A 27,195-nucleotide genomic window follows, 5' to 3' on the forward strand; every position below is an offset into this window, starting at 1 on the left:
TATGGTTTTTCCCCTTCAGTTTGTTAATATGGTGTATCACAATGATTGATTTGTGTGTATTGAAGAACCCTTGCATTCCGGTGATAAACCCCACTTGATCATGGTGTATGATCCTTCTAATGTGCTGTTGGATTTTGTTTGCTAGTATTTTGTTGAGGATTTTTGCATCTGTGTTCATCAGTGATATTGGCCTGTAGTTTTCTTTCTTTGTGACATCCTTGTCTGGTTTTGGTATCAGGGTGGTGGTGGCCTCGTAGAATTGTTTGGGAGTGTTCCTCCCTCTGCTGTATTTTGGAAGAGTTTGAGAAGGATAGGTGTTAGCTCTTCTCTAAATGTTTGATAGAGTTCATCTGTGAAGCCATCTGGTCCTGGGCGTCTGTTTGTTGGAAGATTTTTAATCACAGTTTCAATTTCAGTGCTTGTGATTTGTCTGTTTATATTTTCTATTTCTTCCTGGTTCAGTCTTGGAAGGTTGTGCTTTTCTAAGAATTTGTCCATTTCTTCCAGGTTGTCCATTTTATTGGCATATAGTTGCCTGTAGTAATCTCTAATGATCCTTTGTATTTCTGCAGTGTCAGTTGTTACCTCTCCATTTTCATTTCTAATTTTATGGATTTGAATCCTCTCTCTCTTTTTCTTGATGAGTCTGGCTAATGGTTTATCAATTTTGTTTATCTTCTCAAAGAACCAGCTTTTAGTTCTTGATCTTTGCTATTGTTTCCTTCATTTCTTTTTCATTTATTTCTGATCTGATCTCTATGATTTCTTTCCTTCCACTAACTTTGAGGTTTTTTTGTTCTTTCTCTAATTGCTTTAGGTGTAAGGTTAGGTTGTTTATTTGAGATGTTTCTTTTTTCTTGAGGTAGGATTGTATTGCTATAAACTTCCCTCTTGTAATTGCTTTTGCTACATCCCATAGGTTTTGGGTCGTCGTGTTTTCATTGTCATTTGTTTCTAAGTATTTTTTAATTTCCTCTTTGATTTCTTCAATGACCTCTTGGTTATTTAGTAGTGTATTCTTTAGCCTCCATGTGTTTGTATTTCTTAAATTTTTTTTCCTTTAATTGATATCTAGTCTCATAGCATGTGTTCAGAAAAGATACTTGCTACCATTTCAATTTTCTTAAATTTACCAAGGCTTGATTTGTGACCCAAGATATGATCTATCCTGGAGAATGTTCCATGAGCACTTGAGAATAATGTGTATTCTATTGTTTTTGGATGGAATGTCCTATAAATATCAATTAAGTCCATCTTGTTTAATGTGTCATTTAAAGCTTGTGTTTCCTTATTTCATTTTGGTTGATCTGTCCATTGGTGAAAGTGGGATGTTCAAGTCCCCTACTGTGATTGTGTTACTGTTGATTTCCCCTTTTATGGCTGTTAGCATTTGCCTTATGTATTGAGGTACTCCTATGTTGGGGGCATAAATATTTACAATTGCTATATCTTCTTCTTTTATTGATCCCTTGATCATTATGTAGTGTCCTTTGTCTCTTGTAATCGTCTTTATTTTAAAGTCTATTTTTTCTGATATGAGAATTGTTGCTCAAGCTTTCTTTTGATTTCCATTTGTATGGAATATCTTTTTCCATCCCCTCACTTTCAGTCTGTATGTATCCCTAGGTCTAAAGTGGGTCTCTTGTAGACAGCATCTATACGGGTCTTGTTTTTGTACCCATTCAGCCAGTCTATGTCTTTTGGTGGGAGCATTTAGTCCATTTACATTTAAGATAATTATCGATATGTATGTTCCTATTACCATTTTCTTAATTGTTTGGGTTTGTTATTGTAGCTCTTTTCCTTCTCTTGTGTTTCCTGCCTAGAGAAGTTCCTTTAGCATTTGTTGTAAAGCTGGTTTGGTGGTGCTGAATTCTCTTAGCTTTTTCTTGTCTCTAAAGGTTTTAATTTCTCTGTCAAATCTGAATGAGATCCTTGCTAGGTAGAGTAATCTTGGTTGTAGGTTTTTCCCTTTCATCACTTTAAATATGTTCTGCCACTCCCTTCTGGCTTGTAGAGTTTCTGCTGAAAGATCAGCTGTTAACCTTATGGGGATTCCCTTTTATGTTATGTGTTTCTTTTCCCTTACTGCTTTTAATATTTTTTCTTTGTATTTAATTTTTGATAGTTTGATTAATATGTGTCTTGGCATGTTTCTCCTTGGATTTATCCTGTGTGGCATTCTCTGCACTTCCTAGACTTGATTGTCTATTTCCTTTCCCATATTAGGGAAGTTTTCAACTATAATCTCTTCAAATGTTTTCTCAGTCCTTTTTTTTTTCTCTTCTCCTTCTGGGATCCCTATAATTAGAATGTTGGTGCATTTAATGTTGTTCCAGAGGTCTCTGAGACTGTCCTCAATTCTTTTCATTCTTTATTGTGCTCTGTGGTATTTATTTCCACTATTTTATCTTCCAGGTCACTTATCCGTTCTTCTGCCTCAGTTATTCTGCTATTGATTCCTTCTAGAGAATTTTTAATTTCATTTATTGTGTTGTTCATCATTGTTTGTTTGCTCTTTAGTTCTTCTAGGTCCTTGTTAAATGTTTCTTGTATTTTCTCGATTCTGTTTCCAAGATTTTGGATCATCTTTACTATCATTACTCTGAAATCTTTTTCAGGTAGACTGGCTATTTCCTCTTCATTTGTTAGGTCTGGTGGGTTTTTACCATGCTCCTTCATCTGTTGCATAGGTCTCTGTCTTCTCATTTTGTTTAACTTACTGTGTTTGGCATCTCCTTTTCGCAGGCTGCAGGTTCGTAGTCATTCTTTTATTATTGATTTGTATTTTATTTGCACTGTGAATAGAAAATGTGTCCCAACAGTTTTTTCTTTGTGGAGGAGTTTATGGAGAATTCATTGTAGCCCAATATAGGGTCCATTTCTGTAATATTCCAAGGGCACTTGTGAAGAAGGTGCTGTTCCTTGTTTGAAGGTTACAGAGTTTCATATAACATATACACACTCATAGTATTTTACAGATCCACTTTATTTACTTTTGACTTCAGATTATTATATTTTTCTCCAACTCTTATGTTTTTGGGGGTTTTTTAATTTTATTTATTTATTTTTGGCTGCATTGGGTCTTCGTTGTTGCATGTGGGCTTTCTCTAGTTGCGGCGAGCTGGGGCTACTCTTCGTTGCAGTGCATGGACTTCTCATTTTGGTGGCTTCTCTTGTTGCAGAGCATGGGCTCTAGGTGCACGGGCTTCAGTAGTAGTGGCTCACGGGCTCTAGAGCACAAGCTTAGTAGTTGTGGTGCACGGGCTTAGTTGCTCCACGGCATGTGGGATCTTCCTGGACCAGGGCTCAAACCCGTGTCCCCTGCATTGGCAGGTGAATTCTTAACCACTGTGCTAAAATTAGTTTATTTTGTCTGTTTCAGTGCTTTGGGGCCAAATGTATCATAACTGTCATATCTTCATTTTGGAATGTGCACATCATCCATTTTTTAAATGTCATCTTTGGATTTGAGATTTTGTTTTGTCTCATTGGGTCCCTAGTAACTGAATTATCATTTTGAAAGCACTAAAACTAGCAGTGACAACACCTGAGGAAAAGATAGTAAAAGAGGGTTTTTCAACAAAACTTTTATTTCTTACTCAAGGTCCTATTGAATAATAATCCAATGTTATACACAGTAATGATACATCCATTTGGTAATGAGGTTTCCACTTTTATTATTTTTCAAAAGTCTGAACCATTTAAAGGCTTATCCAAGGTCAAGATCCATGAGCACAGTGTGGTAAGAGCTTCCAAAGGGAGAGGGTACCTCATCTTTCTCTTTTACCTGGGTGATTGATAGTGAGGAGATCCAATCACAATACGTTTTGTTATCCTCATTTGGGACGCTGCGAAGCAAATTCTATTCTCCAACAGAAACATTCTACTGTAATATGTAAACCTAATTTTCCAGAGTGAGAGAGATTAGACCTTTGTTGGACAAGGCACACTCCCTTTTCCTGCCCTCATTGTAACAAGTCTGAATTATACCTTGGGATAGAAAACTGAGCTTTACAGGGCCACATTTCTGTTCTATTAGTGTCAGTTTATCAGCTCCATCTCTTTCCAGGTGCAAGAGGAAATGTCTCTTGGTAGCAGTCCAGAGGACTCTTGTACTGAAGAAAAAAGAATCATCAAGAGTCTGGTGTGATATTATAACATCCAAGGATCTGATATTAGTATTAAAACTCCTTTTTTTTGTGGTTTGCATTTGCCTTCACCAGTAGCTCTCAAACCCTGGCTGCACACTGGGATCACCCAGAAGCTTTTAGGACCTCTGATGCCCTGGGTGTACTCCACCAAATAAATAGGAATCTTTGGGGCCTGGGCATTGGTAAATTGTAACACTCTTCTAATCTGAAGTCTGAGCTATCTTGGCCCATTTCGTTATTCTTGACTATTCTGAGTCACTTTAAGTTGTGTGTCTTTTCCCAAAATGAGGGTTATATTTTTCTAAGACAGATAAACCTGTATACATTTGCTATCATAAATGATGTTTTGTCTTTTTCCCCCTTTTTTAGCATCTTACTTTACGTTTCCCCTCTTTTTGATTCCTTGTTGTTTCCTTTGAATTCCATTTTTTTTCTAAATTGACTACTTTTGCTTTTTCCCCTTTGGTAATTTTGAAGATAAGCTACTTTATAGTCTATTACTAATTATACTTAACATCTTTAAAGACACACTCTAACCTATATTTCTCTAATTGACCACAGAAACTATATAACAGAATTTCTTACAAAATGAGGAAATTAGCATATCTCCTTGCTTCAACTTTATACTTTACATCAGAATAATCTGCAATATTTTACCCTGGGATTTAGGCAGGAGTGATATCTTTTATCTTCTCTTCCAACAAATATTTGTTACACTTGCAGTCTGTTTTCTAACTATGTTTACAGCAATTATTTAGATTCTTTACTATATTGTTTATTTGCTTATCACCAATCTTTTTTCATTTTTTATTAAGCATAACTTTCTCATACTTGAGTTCTGCATTTTGATTCATCTCTTGGTTGGGTTGATAACATCTTGGAGTATTTCTTTAGTGCTGTATGGATAATATACTTTTTGAGATCTTTGATACTGGTAGAGGTTTCTGTTGTCTTTGTTCTTTGACAGTTTGGCTGGGTCATATGCTTTTCTACTCTAAATTATTTAGGGACAGATCTGTACTGTGTCTAAGAGACATACATTGAGGATCACAGCATAGTATTTTTTCCATGTTTCCAGAGCTAACACAGACTTTGGTCAGTTCTTTTGGTTGGGGCTTGGAATGGGATGGGGATGTGAGGCACGCGTATCCATGTCACCATCTCTTCAGATGGTATCAACCATTAAATGCTCATTGATTCATTCAGCAGATATTGATTGAGCACCAACAATGTGCCAGGCATTGTGGGAGCCATAGGGATTCAGAGAAATCAAACAGACAAGATTTCTGCCCTCGTGGATTACATGTGTGTGTGCTGGGGAGAGGGAGGGACAGACCATAAACAAGCCAGTGAACAAGGTAATTTTAGAGAGTGATAGGTAGATCTGCCATGTATAGCTACTCAAAATGTTGCCCCTGGAGCTTTACAACATGGCAACTCTGGATAAAGGGTATAAAGAAAAAAATGTGACAGAGTGATGGAGTCAGGGTGGGGACTCAGGTGTTGTTAATTAAATTCTCTGCAGTAAATCCATTTGTTCTCATGCTTTCAGTGCCTTTGAAATCATAGAGCTTTTCTTTGTCTTTGGTCCTCCTTGGTGTTGTTCTGCTGGTAGACAGGCCATGTGGTTTTTCCCCTTCTGTCTTCAAGGTAGTGGTCTTTGTTGGTTTCAGATTCCTCATTATTTGTATTATGCTCCCAGCTGGACTACCACAAAGCCATAGATGGGATAGCTGTGTGGGGGCATCTGTGTCCAGCCTAGAACCTCCAGTTCAGGGCTGTTACAATGCTTGGGGTTAACAGATGAATCTTTAACAGATTCTAAGAACACCCCCAAGGACTCCACTATTAGACCTTGTGAGCAATACTGTTCTCATACTGGGAGACGGTGTTGCTGGGTGGCTAAGGGCTTGGCCCGTGGAATCAGATGGATTTGAATTTGCATGGATTTGCGTGGATTTGAACTTGCTGCTAACATCTACTGGCCGCGCAGCCCTAGCAAACTGCTTAATCTCTGTGTGCCGCAGTGTCTTCATTTTTAAATGGGGTTAATAACGGTACCTACCTCATGCCGTTTTTGTGACAGTTAAATTGAGTAATTGATGAAAGTGCTTAGAACAGTGCCTGTACTTAGTAAACGCCCAATAATATACAATGGTAATTACTATTAACTATACCTTGTGTTGCCTAAAAGCTTTTTCATGTCCTTCTCTCCCCTTGACTCAAACTTTCAATACTTATAAAATACAGAGATTATAGGGATGAGACTGATTGTGTCCTCGGGACCGGGTTCACTTTGCTGAATTTGATGGGAGGGCTTTGAGTAGCAGATTGAAAAAGTAATACCTAATGCAGAAAAGGGGAAGGTGGGTGGAGTCAGGCAGAGGAAAGAGACACTCAACGAAGGAATCACCAATCCCTTTGTTTTGTGTTTTTATTTTTTTCTTTTGCAAACATGATTTTATTATTATTTTTCACCTTAGCTTCATTGTAATTAATAAGTCAAATATTATACTTTAATTTCAATATAATTAATACCAGACATCCCTATAAATGTTATAAAGGCACTTAAATGTTTGTCCATATTCGTTTCTACCTTCTTTACACTTTTATATATTAAAAAGTGTTTCAATGAGCCTATATCATTTTTGCAGTCAGAAAAATTAAATATTGCTTTCATTTTGAAAAACTATCACCCCCAAACCTTTTACTCTAATACAATTTTTATTGGGGGGGCTCCTGTCCAGTCTTTACCCGTATATAAGTAAATATTTAATAGCTCTAATCCAAAGCATGCATATAATTTTATGAGGTACAGTTTTACTTTAAAATGTTTAACATTCTTCTTTCTACAGGGTCATATTTATCACTTTAATGATTGTGTTCAAACCGCACCACATTAAAGGCTATAATTTACCTCGCATTATTGGGCTGGCATGTAGGTTGTTCACAGTTTTTCCTCTGTAATAAAATTATGTCCCTGTAAACATCTTTGTCCACGTGGCTCTTTTTCTTTTGAATTAATTCCTAGAGATTACTGAGTCAGAATATTTGTAGAGTGTTGTGGCTGCTGGTAAGAATGCATACACTCCCTTCCAAAAGGATTATATCAGCTTTACTGTGTAACTGGCCATAAATACATATGAGTTTTCATGAAGCCTCAACAGTATGGGTTGTTTATTTTTATTTTTTTTCTAGTGAAATGGACTGTGTTTTCATATTAATCTTATTTTCTCTCATATGAATCCCCTGAGCATACAGTTTGCTCATCTTGGTGACGTTCTTATACAATTATAAAAGCTCTAATTCAATATTGATAGCTGTCCTTTGGCATATTTGTTGCAATTTTTTTTATTCTGTTATTTTTCTTTTTAATTTTGGTTTAGTGTTTGTTTGTTTTTCCATTTATAGCGCTTTGCTATGCCTCAGCCTTGTTCCAGGGTCTGTTAGTTACTGGCATGGAAAGGGTTGAAAATAAAGATTTTCAGAAGATCCTTGGAATGCATGCAGGGCCTCAAGATAAGGCGCTGTCACCTCTCTCCCCCAGTTCCTTCCAAAGCTTTGGGCTCTGAAAGTTGGTGCCTACCTAGCGCCTCCTTAGCATAGTTTTGTAGCTTCGAGGCTGGCAGAATCCCCAGGGGCATGCCTATCATTTCCCCACTAAAAATGTTTAAAAGATAGAAATGGACTTGGAATATCTCCACCCTGGTTACCACCCAGGGGACCACCACCAGCTAAAAGGAGCCAGGCACTGGGACTACATTTAAGCTTGAATGGTGGTTTTTTTCCCCCAACGCAAGGGACCGAGAAGCATGCAGACCCTGCCTGGGGTGGGCTCACCGAAGCGGAGAGAGGGCCAGGAGAAGACCAGCTCCACCTTGTCTGTGATTTGCCAGCGGGGCCCTTCCCAACACCACGTGTGGCATGGAACCCAGCATGTCTCCCACCTAGAGCTCAGAGCCCAGCCAGTCTAGCCCAACCCTCGTGTCACCCTTTCTCTCTATTGCTCTTAGACTAAGAAATGCTCCCCCGCCAGCCCTCAGTGGCCCAGGCACAATACCAGGGATGCTCACTGACCTCCACGGCTCTTCTCTTGCAGTTTCCTGCTTCTTCAACTTCACCAGCCCCTCTGGGGTCGTCCTGTCACCTAACTACCCGGAAGACTACGGCAACCACCTCCACTGCGTCTGGCTTATCCTCGCGCGGCCCGAGAGCCGCATCCACCTGGCCTTCAATGACATTGATGTGGAGCCTCAGTTTGACTTCCTGGTCATCAAGGATGGGGCCACAGCTGAGGCCCCAGTCCTGGGCACCTTCTCGGGAAACCAACTCCCTTCCTCCATCACGAGCAGTGGCCACGTGGCCCGTCTTGAGTTCCAGACCGACCACTCCACGGGGAAGAGGGGCTTCAACATCACCTTTACTAGTGAGTCCACCCTGTGTCCTCAGCTGAGCGTCCCTCTGGGGATGTCCAGTGGAGGGAGCTCCAGCAGAGGAGTGTTGATGTGGGTGGACCAGTTCCAAAAGCCTTGCGAGGCTGCAGAGCCAGGCATGGGGCTCCAGCATGAAGGGAAAAGCGGAAAGAATTCTTTTCTGTGGCGTCACTCGCTTTTGAGCATTTATTTCCTATGGATGTGCCATGTAATGTGAAAGGAGCCCTGGGGCCTCACTTCTCCCTCCCATCCTCCCCCTCCTAGAAGGCCCAGCTAGAACCAGGAAGGGCCCAAGGGAGAACAAGCCTTCCCCATCCTCTTCTAGCTACCGACGCCTCTCTGATGTGCTCCCCCAAGTCCTTGGACGCCTACTCACTGCCAGCTTCATGTATTCCCCGTGGGGCTGCTCGCACTTTGCCAGTTCCCACTCCCATAGGCAAACCAGAAACAGAAATCTAGAGCAGTGTTTCTGTTTGGCTCTGAGACTCATTAGAGCCAACTCTTGGGGCATTTCCTCATGGCCCCTCTCAGGCCCACAGTCCCAAAGTCGTCACCTCCAGTTTTAGCCCTTGGCCCCTTCTCTAGAAGCAGACTGAAGCTCAGCAGTGATTACTGTCGTTTCTGTGTCTCGGCGGTTGGGCGGGGCAGAAGCTTGGAGAGTAGAAACTGCAAGCAGCAAAGGTAGCGAGAGGTGCTGTTCAGGGCGGAACCAGCTACAGACCTGGTGAACTTAGCCAATGGCAAATCTTCAGAGCCCGCCGAGGCTGGGCCCGTCTGAGCAGATTAACCAGATCCTTTCCCAGAGGCTGTTTGTGAAATGCAAGTCCCCAGTTCAAGCTCCGCGCCACAAACACAGTGCACACGCAGCGCTTGTCCCTCCCGCACTTTCTGATAGAACTGATCTCCGCCCAGCCCCCCTCCCACCCTTGGCAGAGACGTCTTGCTTCCTTGTCCCATCTGTCCCCAGGGTCTAGTCGAGCTGAAGACAATAAGTGCCAAACAGGGGTCATTGGGGACCCCAGATTCCAAGCTAAAGCCCTTAGAACACCAACACCTTCTTCGGGAGGCCGGACTTGATAGAAGCAATCCATCTTCCCAGGGATGCCTCCTCCCGGGCACCCCTCTTCCCATCATCTGTGGGCAGGAGGAAGCAGAGCCCAGTTCTGTCTTCCCTAATCTTCCCAGTCTAGCACTGCAGCACTGGCTTTTAGTTTATCTGTCCTCATCCCTACTTTCCCATGAGGTCATGAGCTCTGGAAGGATGGGGGTATGTCTTACTTATCTTTCTATGCCCTCTGCCCAGTTCAGGCTCTGGTACATGGTGAGGATCCGTAAATATTTATTGAACGGAAAGATCCGTGAATGGCTAAACGCTCTTTCTTCCTCCTGGTGGGAGTGGGAAAGAGAAGGGTGAGCGCTGCCCCAGGGAAGCCCACTTATCCAGGATGGGGGAGGGCCGAGGACTCCACGGGTTCAAAGCAGGTGTGGATACACCGATGGAGGACCTGGGTCAGAAACAAATAACTCATAGTCTCCGAGGAAAACCATAGCCTAGTAGGTCCCCACTTTCCAGGAGAGGAGCAAATGCCAAATCCTCAGGAGGAAGAGGCAGAAAGCGGCAAACCCGACCTGATGATCAAGGTCTTACCCAGCATCCCTCTCGAAGGTTCCTCCACCACTGTAAAAATGATACCCATCCAATACGCCAGTAATCAGAAACCAGGGGCAGGCCAAGGAAGAAATGCTGACTACCACCCTAGATCCCCCCACCCAGAGGTGATCCTTGCCAATATTTGGTGAACACTATTACAGACGTTACAGGTAATTTTCTGTGCATTAATACAGATAGAGTGGGATGGATAGGTAGCAATAACCTTTAAAAATCTGAGCCCCGTCCTAGACCTGATGAATCAAAATCTCTAAGGAGTGAGGCCCTAGAATCGACATTTTTTACAGGCTTCTGGGGTGATTCTGATGTAGCTAGTGAACCACAGTCCACGGGCAAGTGTTTGGGAACTAGTGTAGTCTCCCCCGCAGGACGTGCATCTCCTCAGTCACGTCCCAACTGACGATTGTCTGGGAAGAGCTGGAATTTGCCCAATGTCAGGGAGCTCGCATCCCCCCGCCCCCAAGACAGCTCTCTCCACAGTTAGAGAACACTCGGGGCTTCCCCTCACGATGACCTGAAATCTGTGTCCCTGTAACAAGGCTCAGGGATCCTGTTTCCACCTCCAGAGCTCCTTGGAGGAAACCTTCTTCCATGTGAGTATTTTGGACAAAGATGAGAGTAGCGGCTGTTTACTCAGCACCTACTGTGGGGGCATCCTGCGGGCATCACTGCCAACCCCGCAACAGAAACTTCCTAAGCTAAGGTCTGCCCCCTTTCACCTGCCAGGAAACAGATTGAAAAGGTACACAGGGAGAACTGGGCAGTGTTTAAATCCTTGACTTAGATCATTTGCTTCAAGGTATTGGAAATAGCTGCATATCCCTGCTCAGTGTGTACATGTGTGTGTGTGTCTGTGTGACTGACAGGGTTTTGAATAGACAAACGCCTGGACTTATGGACCCCAAGTGCCACTTTTCTTCCCACCCCATGTTTCTAAATGTGAGGGCAAGCTCATGGTCATAAGTTCCTAATGAGGAAAGGTTGGGAGACTGATGTCTGGGCTGACTTAAGATTGCCTTTCAGAGGGAAGGGGGTCAGGGCTCAGCTCTGTGTCAGATGCTCCCTCAGCCCAGCTTCAGTAGGAAGGATCACCAGGTTTGCTTCCAGCAAGATGACCTGACACCTCCAGGGCTGCTTCTGTTTCTGACTGTGCAAGTGTTTCGGTCACTAGGGAATCTCAGAGGCCTCTGAAGTGGCCCATGCCCTTGCAGCCGTGGAGCCTGGTCTCCACTGGGAAGCCACCGTCCTTAAAACAGCAGGGATGCAAATAGGGTGTGGCCTCAGACTCGAGTGTCAGAACTGGGCACCCCTGTTGGAGGAAGGTTGGGAACAGGAAGAAGGAAGGGAGCACAGACTTAAGGGGCACTGACCACCCGTCAGGTGCTTACCAAGCATTCACCACTTGCAAATTCAAATCACCTTTCATGTTATTCCTATCTCGGAACGGCCCATTTTATAGGTTAGGAAACAGAGGCTCAGCAAGAGTACATAAGTTGCCCAGAACCATGTAACTAATAAGAGGCAGAGCTTGATTAAACCCACAAGTGTTCTGACTCTTTCCTCCCGCCCCCCACCCCCCCCACCACCATGGTATTAGCAATTGTCTGGGCAGAGTGAGAGGCAGCCTGACAAGGGGCGAGGAAATGAAGGGAATGGCTTCAGACGGGGTTAATTCCAGGGCACCTACTTTATGGTGCTTGGTATCTATTAGTGTCACAGGATTTAGAGCCTGGTTTTCCTGCAACATAAATGATCCCATAGCTATCTGAAGGTGGGGACGCATGGAATGGCTTTGACATTAAGGACACAGATCTGCTCCTTAACCATGTTGAGCGTCAGTTTCCTCATTTGTAAACTGGGGTAATAATACCTACGTCACAGAATCATTATTTGGTGTAAATGAGCCAGCAGGAGAAACAGCCCGCTGCCTGATCTATAAATATGCTTTAGAATGAAGTTGGATTAGGTGCTCAGGAAGGCAGGAGATAAGTTTAACAAGTACCTGCTTTGTGCCCAGTGTGGTTCTAGGATATGTAGCTCTCCCCCCAGCATGCCAGGCTCTTGGGGAAGTGGGGGAGGTCTAGGAGAGACCATGATAGTGAAGCTTATTTTCTTTGGGGGTCCATCTGCATGCCAGCTCTGTCTAATCCCATCCTTGACCCGTATCCACACAGCTTTTCGACACAATGAGTGTCCAGATCCGGGCGTTCCAGTAAACGGCAAACGGTTTGGTGACAGCCTCCAGCTGGGAAGCTCCATCTCCTTCCTCTGCGATGAAGGCTTCCTCGGGACTCAGGGTTCAGAGACCATCACCTGCATCCTGAAGGAGGGCAGCGTGGTCTGGAACAGTGCCGTGCTGCGGTGTGAAGGTGCGTGCCTGCCGGGCCGGGGGCCGGGGCTGTCAGCCAGAGAGGCCGAGGAGGGGGACCGAGTGGCCCAAACCCCAGTCGTCCTCTTCTCTCAGGACATGGGACCACCCTCTCACCATCACGCCGGAATGGCCGGGGCTTTATAGAACCACAATGCACAGAAATTTGAATTATAACCAGAGATTAAACAGGAGAAACGCTGGTTCTAGACTGTCAGGCATCAAAACCACTCTTCTTTCAACTGGGAACGCTCTCAGTATCACAGCCATTAGGAGCCCCGCTCCCAGCTCCTGCACAGGGGAGCTCCATCAGCCTGAAGCAGTGTTGGCAGAGCTGTGAGTCTGTGTGTCTTTCAAGCTGCCTGCCACTCTTTCCTTCTCCACATGCTAATTTACCCCGATTCCCTGGGACATCTCCCAGGCTTGGCCTTGGTGTCCCTGTTAAATGCTGCCTTGATAATCCTTGCAGTGAATCTCCAGGAGACCAGGGGCAGACCAGCCAGAAAAAAGACACAGCTTGAAGCAAGCAAGCACACAGCTTGAAGCAAGCAAGGTTGTTGTGGTGTCTCCTCGGTCCTGCCTTGCCACGTAGACAGCTTTTGACTCAGTTTCAGAGGCTGGCCATCTGGTCCCCCCAACTGCAGGCATGGAAAACACAAATTAAGCTTCTTAAGGGCAGGAATTATGTAAAACTTGTGCACCAAGCACAGTGCCTGGCACAGAATAGGCCCTCGATAAATACTTGTGAATAATGGGTGGAAAGTGAGTCTCCCACAGACCCCTTGAAGGCAGTGACAGTGGAGGCAAGGGCTGCAGTTCCCTGCTTCTGGGACCCAGAAAGCGCCTTCCTCTTACCTCGCGTGATGGACAGAGGGTAGCGACCTAAGGGACCTCTCCATATGCAGTCCCCAGACCCAAATCCAAGCACCCCGGCCAGCAAGGGGGAAGGACAGGAGAGCAGAGCAGCGAGGGGGGCGTGCCTCGGGGCGACCGCTGCCCCAGAGCTGACAGGCAGGGGGAGCGGGGAGGAGAGACCACCAAGGGCACAGGGTCCAAGGCAGAGAGGGTGGCGTCAAGGTGGGCCGTCGAGTCAGAGGGACCTGGGCTGGAATCCTGGCGAGTCGCCTTTTTCCCTCTGAGCCTCTGGTTGGTTTGTTTTTCTTCAGCTAAAAAAACAAGTGGGGAGATGATAATAAGATGCACATGTAAAGGACACTTCCTGGCAGAGAGTGAGTTCCTAGCATAAGTGTTAGCCGTGCTCTTGCTGGTGTGTAAGCTCCGTGAGGTTAGGGAGTCTTCCTTGGGCTCATACCCCCACAGCTGGCATATTGCTTGATGCCTGCTAGATGCTCAGTCAGTACTGGTTGATCAATCACTGAATGAATGAATGAATGACTTTTTAACTAGGTTAGAGCCTCCCTCATGGCCTCCAGAGCCCTGACTCTCACCAGACTGCGTTTTGTCTCCTCCCTGAAACTTACCCGCTGAGTCGCCGGGGCCAAGTGACTTGACTTCTCTGTGCCTCAGCTGCCCCATCTGTAAAGTGCAGTTCATAATGGGAGCCCCCTCACAGGGGGGCTCCTGGAGCAGCGCCTGGCAGAGGGGCAGCGCTCACTCAGTGTTGGCTGTGAGCATGATATCCACCTGATTTTAACCATTCCTGACACCATCAGATGCATATTGGTCCACTTCGGGGGATCATGGGGTGGGTTCATCCTTCCAGGTGCCTGCTCCAGTCATGACACAAACAGGTGTCTTCCTGCCCTCCACGGTCACACAACCACGTCCACACAACCTCCCCTGCTGTTTTTACCCAGCAGAGCGAGCACTTTTGGAAACAGCATAAGCTTTGGTGTCGGGGAACCATGAAACTCCTGTCTCTGCCCCCTCCCGGTTGTGGACCCGACGGGTTGGGTAGCTCCCTTGTCGGCAGCAGGGGCATAACCACTCGTGTCTGATGGGGTTGTGTGGGGGTGAGGCAGAGCCCAGGGTCTGGGGGCTTGTCGGTCAGTGGTCTCACCTTTCCTACAAGCTGGGCCCCCCATTCTCCCTCATGCTCGTCAGCCTCCTCTGATTTCTTTGGTTTCCCTCGTGGTCCGTCTCGTCCGGGACATCTTCCCTGCCGTCTCCCACTCACCTGATCTCTCCTGCCTCCTGGATCCCTTGCTCTATGGGCCACCGCTGGGCCACCCTATCGGATATTTGGTCTCACCATGGCCACATTTTCCTTTACCAGGTCCACGATCCTTGGCCCTATCTCCCAACCAAGACTATAGGACTTCCGGGGGCAGAAGCCCAGACCACAGTGCCCCTGAGCCTGCGGGGGCTCAGTCCCAGTGCAGGTGACCCCCCTGAGAGGGATCACGACTTGGTAACTACAGAACCCTCCTCCACTTTTCTGAATCAGGTGCTCCTACACCATAGTTCTGCCGGTGCAGTGAACCACTCCAGACCATGAGTGAATGTGCCAGAGAACTCGACCTTCATTAAAGGACCTTAAAGCGGTTCACTGCTTCATAGGCTGAGTCTTAATTCTGAAATTAGAGCCGTCTCATTCGTTCTGTCCCTGGAGGGGAAAATGCTTAGGTTGGGGGACAGTGGACAACCAGAACTAAGGGGGCAGCCTGTTGGAGAGATGCTGACTTGGCACAAGGGGAGTCTGCTCAGTCTTCTTAGAATGATGGGCATTTGATACCAACCTGGTTTCCAGAGACCTGGGGAGCAGCAGGTTAGAGAGCCAAAGTGAGAGCCGAACGCCACCTAGGGTGGCCAATTCTGGACTTGAAACCGTAGAGCAGACAGGGTAAGAAGCTTCTGGCATCTGGCCCCTCCTTGGCCCCTTTCCCTCCTGGGTTGAGCCTTGGAAGAACCCTGCTTTGTAATCAGCATCTTTGTCTTTCCATTTTTTCTAGTTTTGTTTTTGATTAAGTATCCCCATCTTGTGGACAATTAAATGTGGAAGCTAATGGTCTTTTAAAAAATCTTTTAATATATGCTAAAAGCCTCTTAGCTTTTGAGAGGCTATAAGAGGACAAGGGAGAAAATGGCTTCTTCTCCTAAATTTAGAAAGAAGGATGATCATCTAGCTGATCTAAAGCAGAAGTCGGCAAACTTCTTCTTAAAGGGCTAGCTAGGAAGTGCTTTCAGCTTTGAGGGCCCTAAGATCTCCCCTCAACTCTGCCATCGTTATGCAAAAACAGCTTTGACCAAACAGAAATGAATGGGTCGGACTTGCCCCCCGGGCTGTAGTTTGCTGACCCCTGATCTACAGAACAGAGGACATAAGAGATCCATATGTTTAAAATCAGAAATTTCCTAAGAAAGACTTCCAAGTAGTGAAACAGCTACAAAGGAACGCATGGTTCTCACCCCCGCGTTCATCTCTTCCTTGTCTCTTTTAAGGAAGAACGAACTAATTATACATCACTATGGTAGGTGGTTTACAGGTGTCACCTCATTTCAGCCAGGTACCAGTCTAGGTAGCAGGTGTTGTTATTGTCCCATGAAAGCACAGAGAAGCTAAGTCACTTGCCCAGGGTCCTCCCAGCTTGTAAGTGACAGAACCAGAATCCAAACCCAGGCTCTTGGCTACCCCGTTACTGTATTTTTCTTGAATTATATCACTAGAGAGAATATAATTTCAAACATATTTGTAAAAGACTTAAAAGCATCCACAAATAGGATGACAAGCAGGTTTTCTACTTTCCATATCCCAGTAGAGAATTAAACCAAAAGGAAACATATTGCCTGTCACAAAAGACAAAGGAAACAGGACACCACCTGGAAGCATCAGAAATGGACAGCATAAAACAAAATGACAGCAGTAAGACAAACGTATCAGTTATGATAATAAAGGTAATTACATTCCCTATTAGAAGACAAAGACTCTCAAACTGGGTTTAAAAAAATATGCTGTTTAAAAGAAATACATGGGGAAAAAGGAGATAAATTATCTACAGTGAGTATGTATTTTCATTTTTAAAGTAATACTTGGTAGTTGTAAAAAATGTAAACAATACAAAAGTGCAATAAAGTTAAAGTGGAAATATTCATTTCCTAATCCCACTCCCCAGAGAAAAATGGCGTAACGCTTTGGTGTAGACACGTCCACATTTTTTTCTCTCTGTATGTAAAATAAATGTGTTATTTTTATAATTTTTTAAAAAGTCTTCCAGAAAAGAAAGGTCAGTTCTCCCCACTCCCACAAAGAGGAGTCTAAGTGATGGTGGTAGTTCATTTAGGCCTCTGAGGAAGAAGGGTAGTTACTGAGTTTCTAACATTATTTCATTTAATCTTCTTGTCACTCTTGTGAGAAAGATGATTATGCTCTATGCATGAGAAATCTGCAAACCAGCAAGGTGAATTGACTTGCCTGCGATTACCCAGCTAGTAATAATTGAGCACTTACTATGTGCTAAATACTAGGCCAACTGCTTTACATGCAGTGTCGTATTACATCTTCATGATGACCCTACAGGGAAGGTACTGTTATGATCCTCACTTCACAGATAAGGAAACTGAAGCACAGAGTGGTTAAGTAACTTGACCAAGATCACACAGCTAAGTGAACGGGAGAGTCCGGATTCAAATCCAGATATTTTGATACCAAACGATCACTTTGAACCACCAAATGCGGTCTGACTCCAAAGTTCATTCTCCTTTTGCTGTACCACAGAATGGTGGAGGATAGGTGGTGAGGGGTATGGGGGGGCGGGGGGCGGTAGTGGGGAGGCAGCGCTGGAGGGAGTCAAGGGAAAAGCTTCCACTGCTTCTAGATGTTCACACTGAGACCCCTTTGAGGGCAGTAGTCGGGGTGGGGGGGGGTGCATTCCCACGTCCACCCGTAGTGGTTAGAAATGGAGGCTCTGGAGCCAGACTGCCTGGGTTTAAATCCTGGCCCTGCTGCTTCCCTGCTGTGTGTTTCTGGACCAGTTACCTAAGCCCTCTGTACCCGTTTCCTCAACTAGGAAATGAGGCTAACGCCAGTACCCACCTTAAAGTTTGCTGTGAGGGTGAACATACAGGAAAAGCAGAAGCACACATGCGGCCTGTGAGGGCTCAGGGAGCAAGAGTTCCCGGCATCACTCTATCCCATCACCACCCCCAACTGCCCTTTGCCTCGTACAACTATAGCATCCAAGGTCAGGAGAGGTGGATCCTCCCTCACAGGGGACACCAGCCCCTCATCAGAAGCCCAGCGCATTAGCCATCTCGTGCTGCCATAACAGCATATCACAAACTGGGTGACATAAACAACAGAAATGTGTTTTCTCATGGTTCTGAATGCTGGAGGTCCAAGATCAAGGAGCCGGCAGGGTTGCTTTCTCCCGACACCTCTCTCCTTAGCTAGCAGATGGCCATCTTCTTGCTGTGTCCTCACATGGCCTTCTTCTCTGTGTATGTGCACTCCTGATGTTTCTTCTTCTTGTAAGGACACCGGTTCTTTTGGATTAGATCCCACCCTTATGCCCTCATTTCACCGTCGTTATGTCCTTAAAGGCCCATCTCCAAAGCCAGTCACATGGGAGTTAAGGTTTCAACCTATGAATTTGAGGGGGCACACAATGCAGTATTTCGTCCCTTCCACAAACTATTTATTGAGCACCTACTCTGTGCCAGGCACTGGGATAAGGCACTGGGTACCTCTTTTGTCTTATTGCTGAATTCTTCTCTCTGTTCAAGGCAGGACCCTCTCCTCTTTTTTTGTCTTTTCCGTGTGTGTGTGTGTGTGTGTGTGTGTGTGTGTGTGTGTGTGTGTGTGTATCTCTGTGTATATCCTTCTTTTCACCCTAACAATTTTAATGGAAAATTTCAGAGAGAATAGTATAGCGAACCCCATGTACCCATCACGTGGCTTCAACAATTATAAACTCATGGCCTATTTCATTTCATTCATACCCTCTGCATTACCAGTATCTCCCACCATTACCCTGCTCTGAGATTATTGTGAAGCAAATTTCAGGCATAATATTTCATGCACAACATTTTAGTGTATATTTCTAATGGATGAAAAGAAACTCCTTAAAACAGAACCACCATGCTATTATCTTAAAATTATGAAAATAATTACTTAATACAACCAAGTTTCCATGATTATCTATCTAACCCTTTCTTTCATAGTAGTTTTTAAGAAGTCAGAGCCCTAGTGAGGCTGTATGTCTCAAGTCCTTTTTAATCTGTAGGTGTCTTCCCACCCTCTTGCGATATTTTTGTTGAGGAAGCCAGGTTGTTTATCCTGAGGAGTCTCCTGCAGTCTGAATTTTGGCGATTACATCCCTAGGAGGTTGTTTAACATGATCCTCTCTCTCTTATATTTCCTTTAATTGGCAGTAAGGTCTAGAAGCCTAATCAGATTCAGGTTCTGGTGTTTGGCCAGAATATTTTATAGGCAGGGCTCTATGCCTCTGTCAGATGCATGTAATGTCTAGTTGTTTCTCTTTGGGTGATGTTAGGAGCCATCAGTGATCATAGCCTAGAGATTACAAAATGGTAACGTTCCATCTCTTCTTTTATAAGCTGGAATACTTACGGAAAACTTGCCCTGATCAACTATTTGGTTACCCTGTGGTATAGTTCATACAGGAAAGACAGGAGAAATACTTAATTATTTTCCTTTATTTACCAGTTTTCGTATGAATGGGTTGACTCTAACGTCTTCCAAAGCTGAACATTTTTTTAATATCATTACAATCCAAAGGACTGAAACATATTTTATGCATTTAAATCCATTGCAGTTATTACTGTAGTCAACGCTCAAATCGTCCCATTGGCCGGCGGGAGCCTTTTGAAATTGGCCCAACCTCATCTTGTACATTTTCTGTCCCTGACCTAAAATCAGCTGTTTCTCCAAGGAGTCCTGGTTCCTTTTAGTGAGAAATAATATTCGGAATCTGGGCACTGGCTCTGCTTATTACTATTGAGTAGGTCCTCATTTCTAAACCTTTACAATGAACGGAGCTAAGAAGTACTTTTTGAAAGATAAAATGCATCATGGGTTCATTTCATTTCCAACGTAGGAACATTTTTTCTTTTTCACTGAACTTCCTTGATGTCGTATCTGTATCTTCTTTCACTCTTGCTGGTAATCCAGGTTCTCAACGCCAACGTAATTTCCCATATTCCTTAATATACACCCAGGAGTCTCAAACTGTAATACCAATACTACCAACGGCAATACGATTACTGAAAATCGTTTGTGTGTTTTTCCTTTCAATTCTTCTTGTCTGTACATCCTACTAGGGATGGACTATCAAATTGCTGTGTTTTAAAATCTCTTTAGTTTCTTCATGTGTGTTTATGCTACCAGCTGATACAGTATTATATTCATTTATTTTACACTGCTTTTAAGATTTGAGAAATTGCTTATCAAATTTAAATCTTTTTTCATTATGTAAAATATTTACATAGTTCCAAAGCTAAACCTCTAAAAGAAGGTATATTCTGAGAAAGTCTAACTTGTATCTCTATCCTCTCTACCCTGGCCCCTCCCCCATCCATAGGTAATCTTTTGCATTTTGAGTTTGCCCTTTCATTGATGGTTGATATGAGAAAATATGTGTGTGTCTCCCACCCTTTTCTTAGATAAATGGAATCATTACCCTTGCTTTTGCTGCTGTATCTTGCTTTTATTCACTTAATAAAATATTCTGGGGACCACTCCATGACATTATATAGAACGTTCCTTATTCTTGTTTTATAGCTGCATAAATAGTCCCTGTTGTTGATTACCCCAATTCATTTAGTCAGCTCCCTATTGCTGAGCATTCTGGCTGTTTCCATTCTTTGGCTGTTATAAATAGTACTGCGTTATGTAGCCTGGTACATATATATGTCTTTGCATATTTTTGCCAGTGTATCTTTGGGATAGAGTTCTAGAAGTAGAGTTGCTGGGTGAGGGAATAAATGCCTATGAATTTTGCTGGATGTTACCAAATTTCCCTGCGTAGGGTTTGTGCTCTTCTGCATGTCCAGCAGGAAAGTACTAGAATTCCTGCTTTCCCTCGGCTTCACGAGTCATCAGACTTTTTGCATTTTTCCCTACCTGATGAATGAGAAATAATTTCTCAGTAGAGTTTTGATTTGTATTTATTTTCTCAGTAAGAGGGAGGTTGAGCATCGTCTCACATGTTAAAGAGACACTGCACTTAGGAATCCTCCCCTCCTTCTCCCTGCCTGGAAACCACCACCCTGGGATATGAAGATTAACTAGAGAGAGTGAAGGATTCAATGAATGGAGAGGTTGTTTGCCAATCACCTGAGCAGAGAAGAGAGGAACTAGCCATAGTGATAAAACGATACAGCAGAGAAAGATAACAAAATGGTGGCCACCAAAGGAAAGATTTGAGTTTCCTTCTCTGGAAAGTTTAGATAGGGCTTTGTTGATGTATATGACTGAATAGAGAGTAGCCTTGTCAGGCAACAGTGACTCTGTGATCTATGGCTTCCTGCAAAGTGAGTGACAACATCACAGTCCAGCAACCAAAGAGGCTGGGCCTGTGCTGAATGGGAGCCACGAGAGAGTCCCCACTCTCTTCTGAGGTTCTGCGCCTGCCTGGGGACCCAGGCACATGGCAGCAGGCATGCCCTCCCCACCTCCAAGGTCTCACAAGTCCATTGGAAGAGTAGAGCAAAGTATTAGTAGTTTCAGTGCCATGGATGGATGGGTTTTGAAAACAGGTTACTCAGGAGATAACAATACCTATAGGCAATTTATGCTTTCAGTGTTTGATAGAGGTGCTATGTAATTTCTCAGTTTCTCCAAGCCTCAACTTACTGAAAATGGGATAATAATCCCCGCCTATAAAATCAGGATAATAATGGTTATATACCTTTTAATGTTGCTGTTGTCACAAGGATAATCCACGTTAAGCCCAACACATAGTAAACTCACTAGCAGTGAGTTCACACCTATCAGCTGTGGTTGTCGTGCTATTATGTGCTGCAGGGGGATTTGGAGACAGAGGTCTTGAGGTTAAAGCTCTGCTCTAACTTTATTAGCTCTTGATCTAGTCTATCAGCCTACTTAGCCTCAGTTTTCTCCTCTGTAAAATGGGGATAACTTCATAAATGTGGTGCACATTTAAATGAGATAACACGTGGGATGGATTGGGTGGGATGGACTGGAAGACTGGGATTGACGTATGTACACTACGATGTATGAAGTAGATGGCTGGTGAGGGCCTACTGTATAGCACAGGGGGGAAAAAAAGAAGGTACAGTCTGTTTGCAGGACATATATTAAGTTAACCTTAAAAATGCATTCCACCATACATTAGGTGCAGACAAATACTGTTTGATTCCACTTATACGAAGTACCTAGAATAGTCAAAGTCATAGAGACAGAAAATACCTTGGTAGATGCCAGGGGCGGGAGGGTGGGGGGCGTGGGGAGGAGGAATGGGGGGTTAGTGTTTCATGGGGACAGAGTTTCAGTTTAGGAAGGTGAAAAATTCAGGAGATGGACGATGGTGAGAGTTGCACAACAGTGTGAATATACTTAGTGCCACTGAACTGAACAGTTAAATATGGTTAAAATAGTGTGGTTTATATTGTGTGACTTCTACCACAATAAAAATTTTTTTTTTAATGAGATAACACGTGTAAAGCAGGTAGCATCGTAAGCCATCGGTATGAGTTGTCTACTATTAACATCATTATTATTCTTTTGTCTTCTTTGTTAGTTAAACTTTCTAATAGAATTTACTATTAAGAATGCTTGACAATTATTTTAGATATTTTCAGGAAGGTTCCAGAATTGAGAGAGGAAAGGTGTGGTACATTTGGCTGTGTTTTATGAGACTGATTCCTTGGGGAAATTTGCCAAAATTTTGCAGAGATAGGAGTGTTGGGAGCTCCTCATTCCCTTGCCTTTCCAGTCTTGTTCAGCGCATTCTGGGTATCTGGTAGCACCGCAGTAAGGGGATCCCCAGGAAGCAGGGTTTCTTTTAAAACTGGGATGCTGCTTAGGGTACGATCTCTGGTTTGATGCTATCTTCCTAGGTCTGAATCCCAGTTCTACCACTTGCTAACCCTAGGTAGCAAGGGCTAGTTACTGATTCTCCATAAGGCTCCACTTTCTTAGCTGTAAAATGGAGTAAATAATAGCACCCTCCTCACAGGGTTTGTGTTTTGTGAAGATCAAACATGAGAGACACGTGAAGCTCGGTGTGTGACGGGAGCGGGCTCTCAGTCCACGGCCGTGGTGGTGACAGCGGCAGCGGCTTTGGTGCTCGTGGTGAGGGGAAGGAATGGGCGAGGTTAGACTAACAAACAACCCCAGAATCTCAGTGGCTTAAACACGGGAGTTTCGCTCTCACACAGACTACTCAGGCTACATGTGTAACCTGGGTCACGGGGCTCTTCTCCTCGGGGTCACTTAGAGGCCCAGGCTGATGGTACTTCCTTCTAGACTCTCACAGTCACAAGCTGCAGGTCCCACGCTGGCTCTTCGTGTTCCCATGTGGATGGGACACGCATCACTTCCCCCCTCGATGGCTTGGTCAAGGCAGTCACGTGGCCTTGCCTACATGGACACAAAAGGGGGGACGATGAGATCCAGCCACGTGGGCTGACGGCAGAGCACTGGAGCAGCTCTAATGACCACCACAGGGCCAAGGGACTGGCTGCAGGAAGGGGCAGGAGTGATGGGAAAGATGGGAGAGAATGGAATGGGAAACTGAGGGATGGAAACATGGGCAGAGACAGGCCAAAGGACTTAGCTAACAGGGTTTGCAAGCTCAGAGCCAGCGTGAGGGGTGCCTGAACGCTGAGGGTCTTGTGGCTTTACCTGCGTGACTACGCTCATCCTTCCATCCACTCATTTATTCATTCAAGCAGTGGTCACTGAGGGACACCCGTGTGCCAAGCACTAGGCTAAGGGCTGGGGGTTCCGAGTTGCGTAAGACAAATTATACGGCCCCTGCGCTCAGGGAGCTCGCAGTGGAGCGGGCTGTGGGCTCCTGGGCCAGAGCACTGGGTGCCAGCTGTGCCAGGGTGGGCCGGGCTTATGCCTCTGTCAGAGGCCTGATGATTGAGTCAGGAGCAAAGGGAGAACCAGTGTGACCCAAATATTAGTTGTGCTTCAACACCACTAGAATGGCAAAGGGCTTTGCTTAAAGGATTCTTTTCATTCCTCCCCTCTGGCCCTTCATAAAACTCCAAGTGATATAACTGGACATATCCGTAAAGGACCCAAAAGACAGAGCTCACCGTTTATACAGTTTATGTAATTCTCCATAAAAACAAAAACAGTACTTGCTGGCAGACACGTTTTATAGAGAGATTTTTTTGTTTGTTTATCTGTCCCCCCAAGAAGCCTGCTTCTCTCCCTTCTGTCCCCCCAGCTCCCTGCGGCGGTCATCTGACTTCGCCCAGCGGCACCATCCTGTCTCCGGGCTGGCCTGGCTTCTACAAGGATGCCCTGAGCTGTGCCTGGGTGATTGAAGCCCAGCCAGGCTACCCCATCAAAATCACCTTTGACAGGTGCTTGTAACCACAACCTGGGGGTGGGGGTGAGGAGTGATATCTCTGCGGTGGTGTGGGAGGGAAGCTGGGGTGGGTGATGGACCAGCACCGATGCTGGAATGTCAACAAGGTCAGAGAACACTCGAGTGGCTGGCCTGGGTGGGGTGGGGGCAGGCTGCACTGGCTTTGCCCTTGGCCTTGGTTCCATCTCAGTAGTGGGGACTGTTAGTATCTGAGGAGCATTTCCAGTGTGGGAAGGTGGTCTTCCTCACCTCTGACCCGAATCGTGCTCATATGCCCCACTTCTAACTCCCACCCTGGCTGTGCCCCTCGGGTGGGGGAAGTAGCCACCCAAGTATGAACACAAACTTCTTCTAGACGAAGCGTTCATGGCGTAGAATAGCTGTTGCAAACTTTTCTGTGAAGGGCCAGGTAGTAAATACTTCAGGTTTCATGGGACACTTGCTGATATCTGTTGCATAGTCTTTGCTTTAAAAAAAAAAAAAAAATACTGCTTTATAAACGTAAAAACCATTCTTAGCCCTTAGGCCATCCAAGAACAGACTCTAGACCAGAACTGGCCCTGGGGCTGTAGTTTACTGACCCCTGGCCTAGAACATTCTGACTCCCATGAGGCTAGTCACTGTGCCTCTAGGTCTGAAGATGGGTCACAGCCCAGGCCACAGAGAGGACTGGGAAAGCCGCATCCAACCACAGGAGGAGGAGGGTTCAACACAGAAGGGAAGGTCCTCCCACATCTCCAGTAAATGTGTGCAGATTATACTAAAATCTCCCAGCCTGCCAAAATCCACTTGTTCTGAAGCCCAGGTCAGGCAGGGCCTTTTGTCATTTGCAAATTAATGAAGTTTCTTAAGACGTCTTCACTTCCATCTTCGGCAGATTTAAAACTGAGGTCAACTATGACACTCTGGAAGTGCGAGATGGACGGACGTACTCGGCGCCCTTGATCGGAGTTTACCACGGGACCCAGGTCCCCCAGTTCCTCATCAGCACCAGCAACTACCTCTACCTCCTCTTCTCTACCGACAAGAGTCACTCGGACATCGGCTTCCAGCTCCGCTATGAGAGTGAGTGTCGGGGCGTCAGTGACAGGGTCGGCCGTGTGGGGAAAGGACCAAGGGCTGAGCTCCACCAGGAGGCCCTGCTCGGCCGCGTCGCCGTGGCGTTCTGTTAGGCTGTGCTCCTCGGGAGGTGCTGCCTGTTCTCAGCATCTCTCAGAGCTCAACTTTAGAAAGAATGGAAGGTCCCCCTCTGTGTGCAGATGACTGGGTGCCACCATGCTGGGCACTCTGGGGACAGATGGTGACATTGGAGTGAGATGCCATCTCCCGCTCCCTCACCCTCTCTCATCACCTGCATTCATCGCTGGTGCCTCGATTGAAAGAGCTTTTTGATTCAGTTCTTTGCAGACCACTCTAGTAACTTAGGGCCGAGAGCACCATGAGAAGAGGGTCGTTTTCCTACCCGTGTTCATATCCATAACCCTTAGCATGGCGTCTAAGCCATAGGGGACACCTCACTGATGGTTACTGAATGAATGATGAATGAACAAATGATGAAGACAGGTTGTTCTCCCTGACAGATGGGTCTTCAGATACCCTCAGCAGATACTGACAGCCACATTTGAGGAGGGGGCAGATGACAACTCCAGCCTTCTCTCTATCAGGGCTCTCTCCCCCCGCCCTTTGTGAGTCAGCTGGGGTCCCTCTATGCTCACAGTGAGCTGTTCAGCTGTGGGCTCTCTATTCCAGCTATAACACTGCAGTCAGACCACTGTCTGGATCCAGGGATCCCCGTCAATGGGCAGCGTCATGGGAATGACTTCTACGTGGGCGCCCTGGTGACCTTCAGCTGTGACTCGGGCTACACACTAAGCGACGGGGAGCCCCTGGAGTGTGAGCCCAACTTCCAGTGGAGCCGGGCCCTGCCCAGCTGTGAAGGTGAGACATACCAGCAGGGGGCGCTAAAGTAGAGGACTCCTTTCCTGCCCTGAAAATACAGGCACTGACCCCCTGACCCTGTCAGTGAGGGTTGGAGGTTTGGACGAGATGGGGGCTGGGATCCCAGGGGGACTGTGAGGGAAGCTCCCTGGGCCACTCCAGTCTTTCAGTGCCCGCTTCCCTCCTCTCCAGCTCTCTGTGGTGGCTTCATTCAAGGCTCCAGTGGGACCATCTTGTCGCCGGGGTTCCCTGATTTCTACCCCAACAACTTGAACTGCACCTGGATTATCGAAACATCACATGGCAAGGGTAAGTGTTTAGGCCCATGGCAGGTATGGGGATGCAACATGGTCAGGGCCCCAAGGTCCCCAGGTCAAGATGACCTCAGTGGGGATCTCCCTCTCTAGTGACCTCTGGGCTTAGTCTGAATTTTTCTCACCAACCAGAAAACTCCCAGAACATTCCTATCTCTTTGAATCACAGAACTCATTCAACAAATATTTTTCAAACCTAAAATCTCCATTCTGGAAGAGATCTTAGAGATTACCAGCTCTCAAACCTACTTAATTCGGTCGGGAATCTTCTCCAAATCACTCCGCACAAGACGGCAGCACACCTTCTGTCTAAACACCCCCCGTGGTGGAGAGGTGACCAACCCACTCAACAAAGGGGCACCTGTTCTCATTTTCCGCTAGGTCTGACCCCTCCTAATAACCTGAGACTGAGTTCCTTGTACTGAGTCCTGGAGGAACATAGGCTGCCTCTGCTCCCTGTTCCTCACATCCAGCCTTCAGATATTGTACGTGGCAATCCTCTTCTCACAGAACTCACACTGTTCCTCAGAGGAGTGTTTTCATATTCCTCACCAGGCTGGATTCTTGCCCTACCTTCCCTGGCATAAATGACCTTTGGGAGTCCCAAGTTCAAAGTAAGGGTGCTAACTACAAATAAACATTAACTAATATACTCTTTCACTCCACAAATATTGATTGAACTCCACCTGTGCGGCAGACCCTGAGGCTGGGAATACACAGTAACCAGGCGGAGATGGCTTCTACCCTCAGAAGCTTGCTCTGAAGTTCATCTAGAGTCAAGGTTCTTAAAGCAGTTTGGCAAATACTCTAATATTAGACCCCTACACTAGAGG

General features: G+C 45.5%; 1 protein-coding gene across 3 annotated transcripts in view; it reads left to right on the forward strand.

Annotated features, from left to right (window-relative positions):
* Nucleotides 1-27,195, forward strand: part of CSMD2 (CUB and Sushi multiple domains 2) — a 672,138-nt gene that overhangs the window by 407,401 nt on the left and 237,542 nt on the right. For all 3 annotated transcript variants that reach the window (XM_049694749.1, XM_049694771.1, XM_049694802.1), the window contains 6 exons: nt 8,254-8,580; nt 12,431-12,625; nt 23,967-24,105; nt 24,988-25,175; nt 25,860-26,048; nt 26,241-26,357. In XM_049694749.1, coding sequence (XP_049550706.1) covers nt 8,254-8,580; nt 12,431-12,625; nt 23,967-24,105; nt 24,988-25,175; nt 25,860-26,048; nt 26,241-26,357 — 1,155 coding nt within the window. The remainder of the gene's footprint in view (nt 1-8,253; nt 8,581-12,430; nt 12,626-23,966; nt 24,106-24,987; nt 25,176-25,859; nt 26,049-26,240; nt 26,358-27,195) is intronic.

This window comes from Orcinus orca, chromosome 1 (genome assembly GCF_937001465.1).
Source record: "Orcinus orca chromosome 1, mOrcOrc1.1, whole genome shotgun sequence".
Lineage (NCBI taxonomy): Eukaryota > Metazoa > Chordata > Mammalia > Artiodactyla > Delphinidae > Orcinus > Orcinus orca.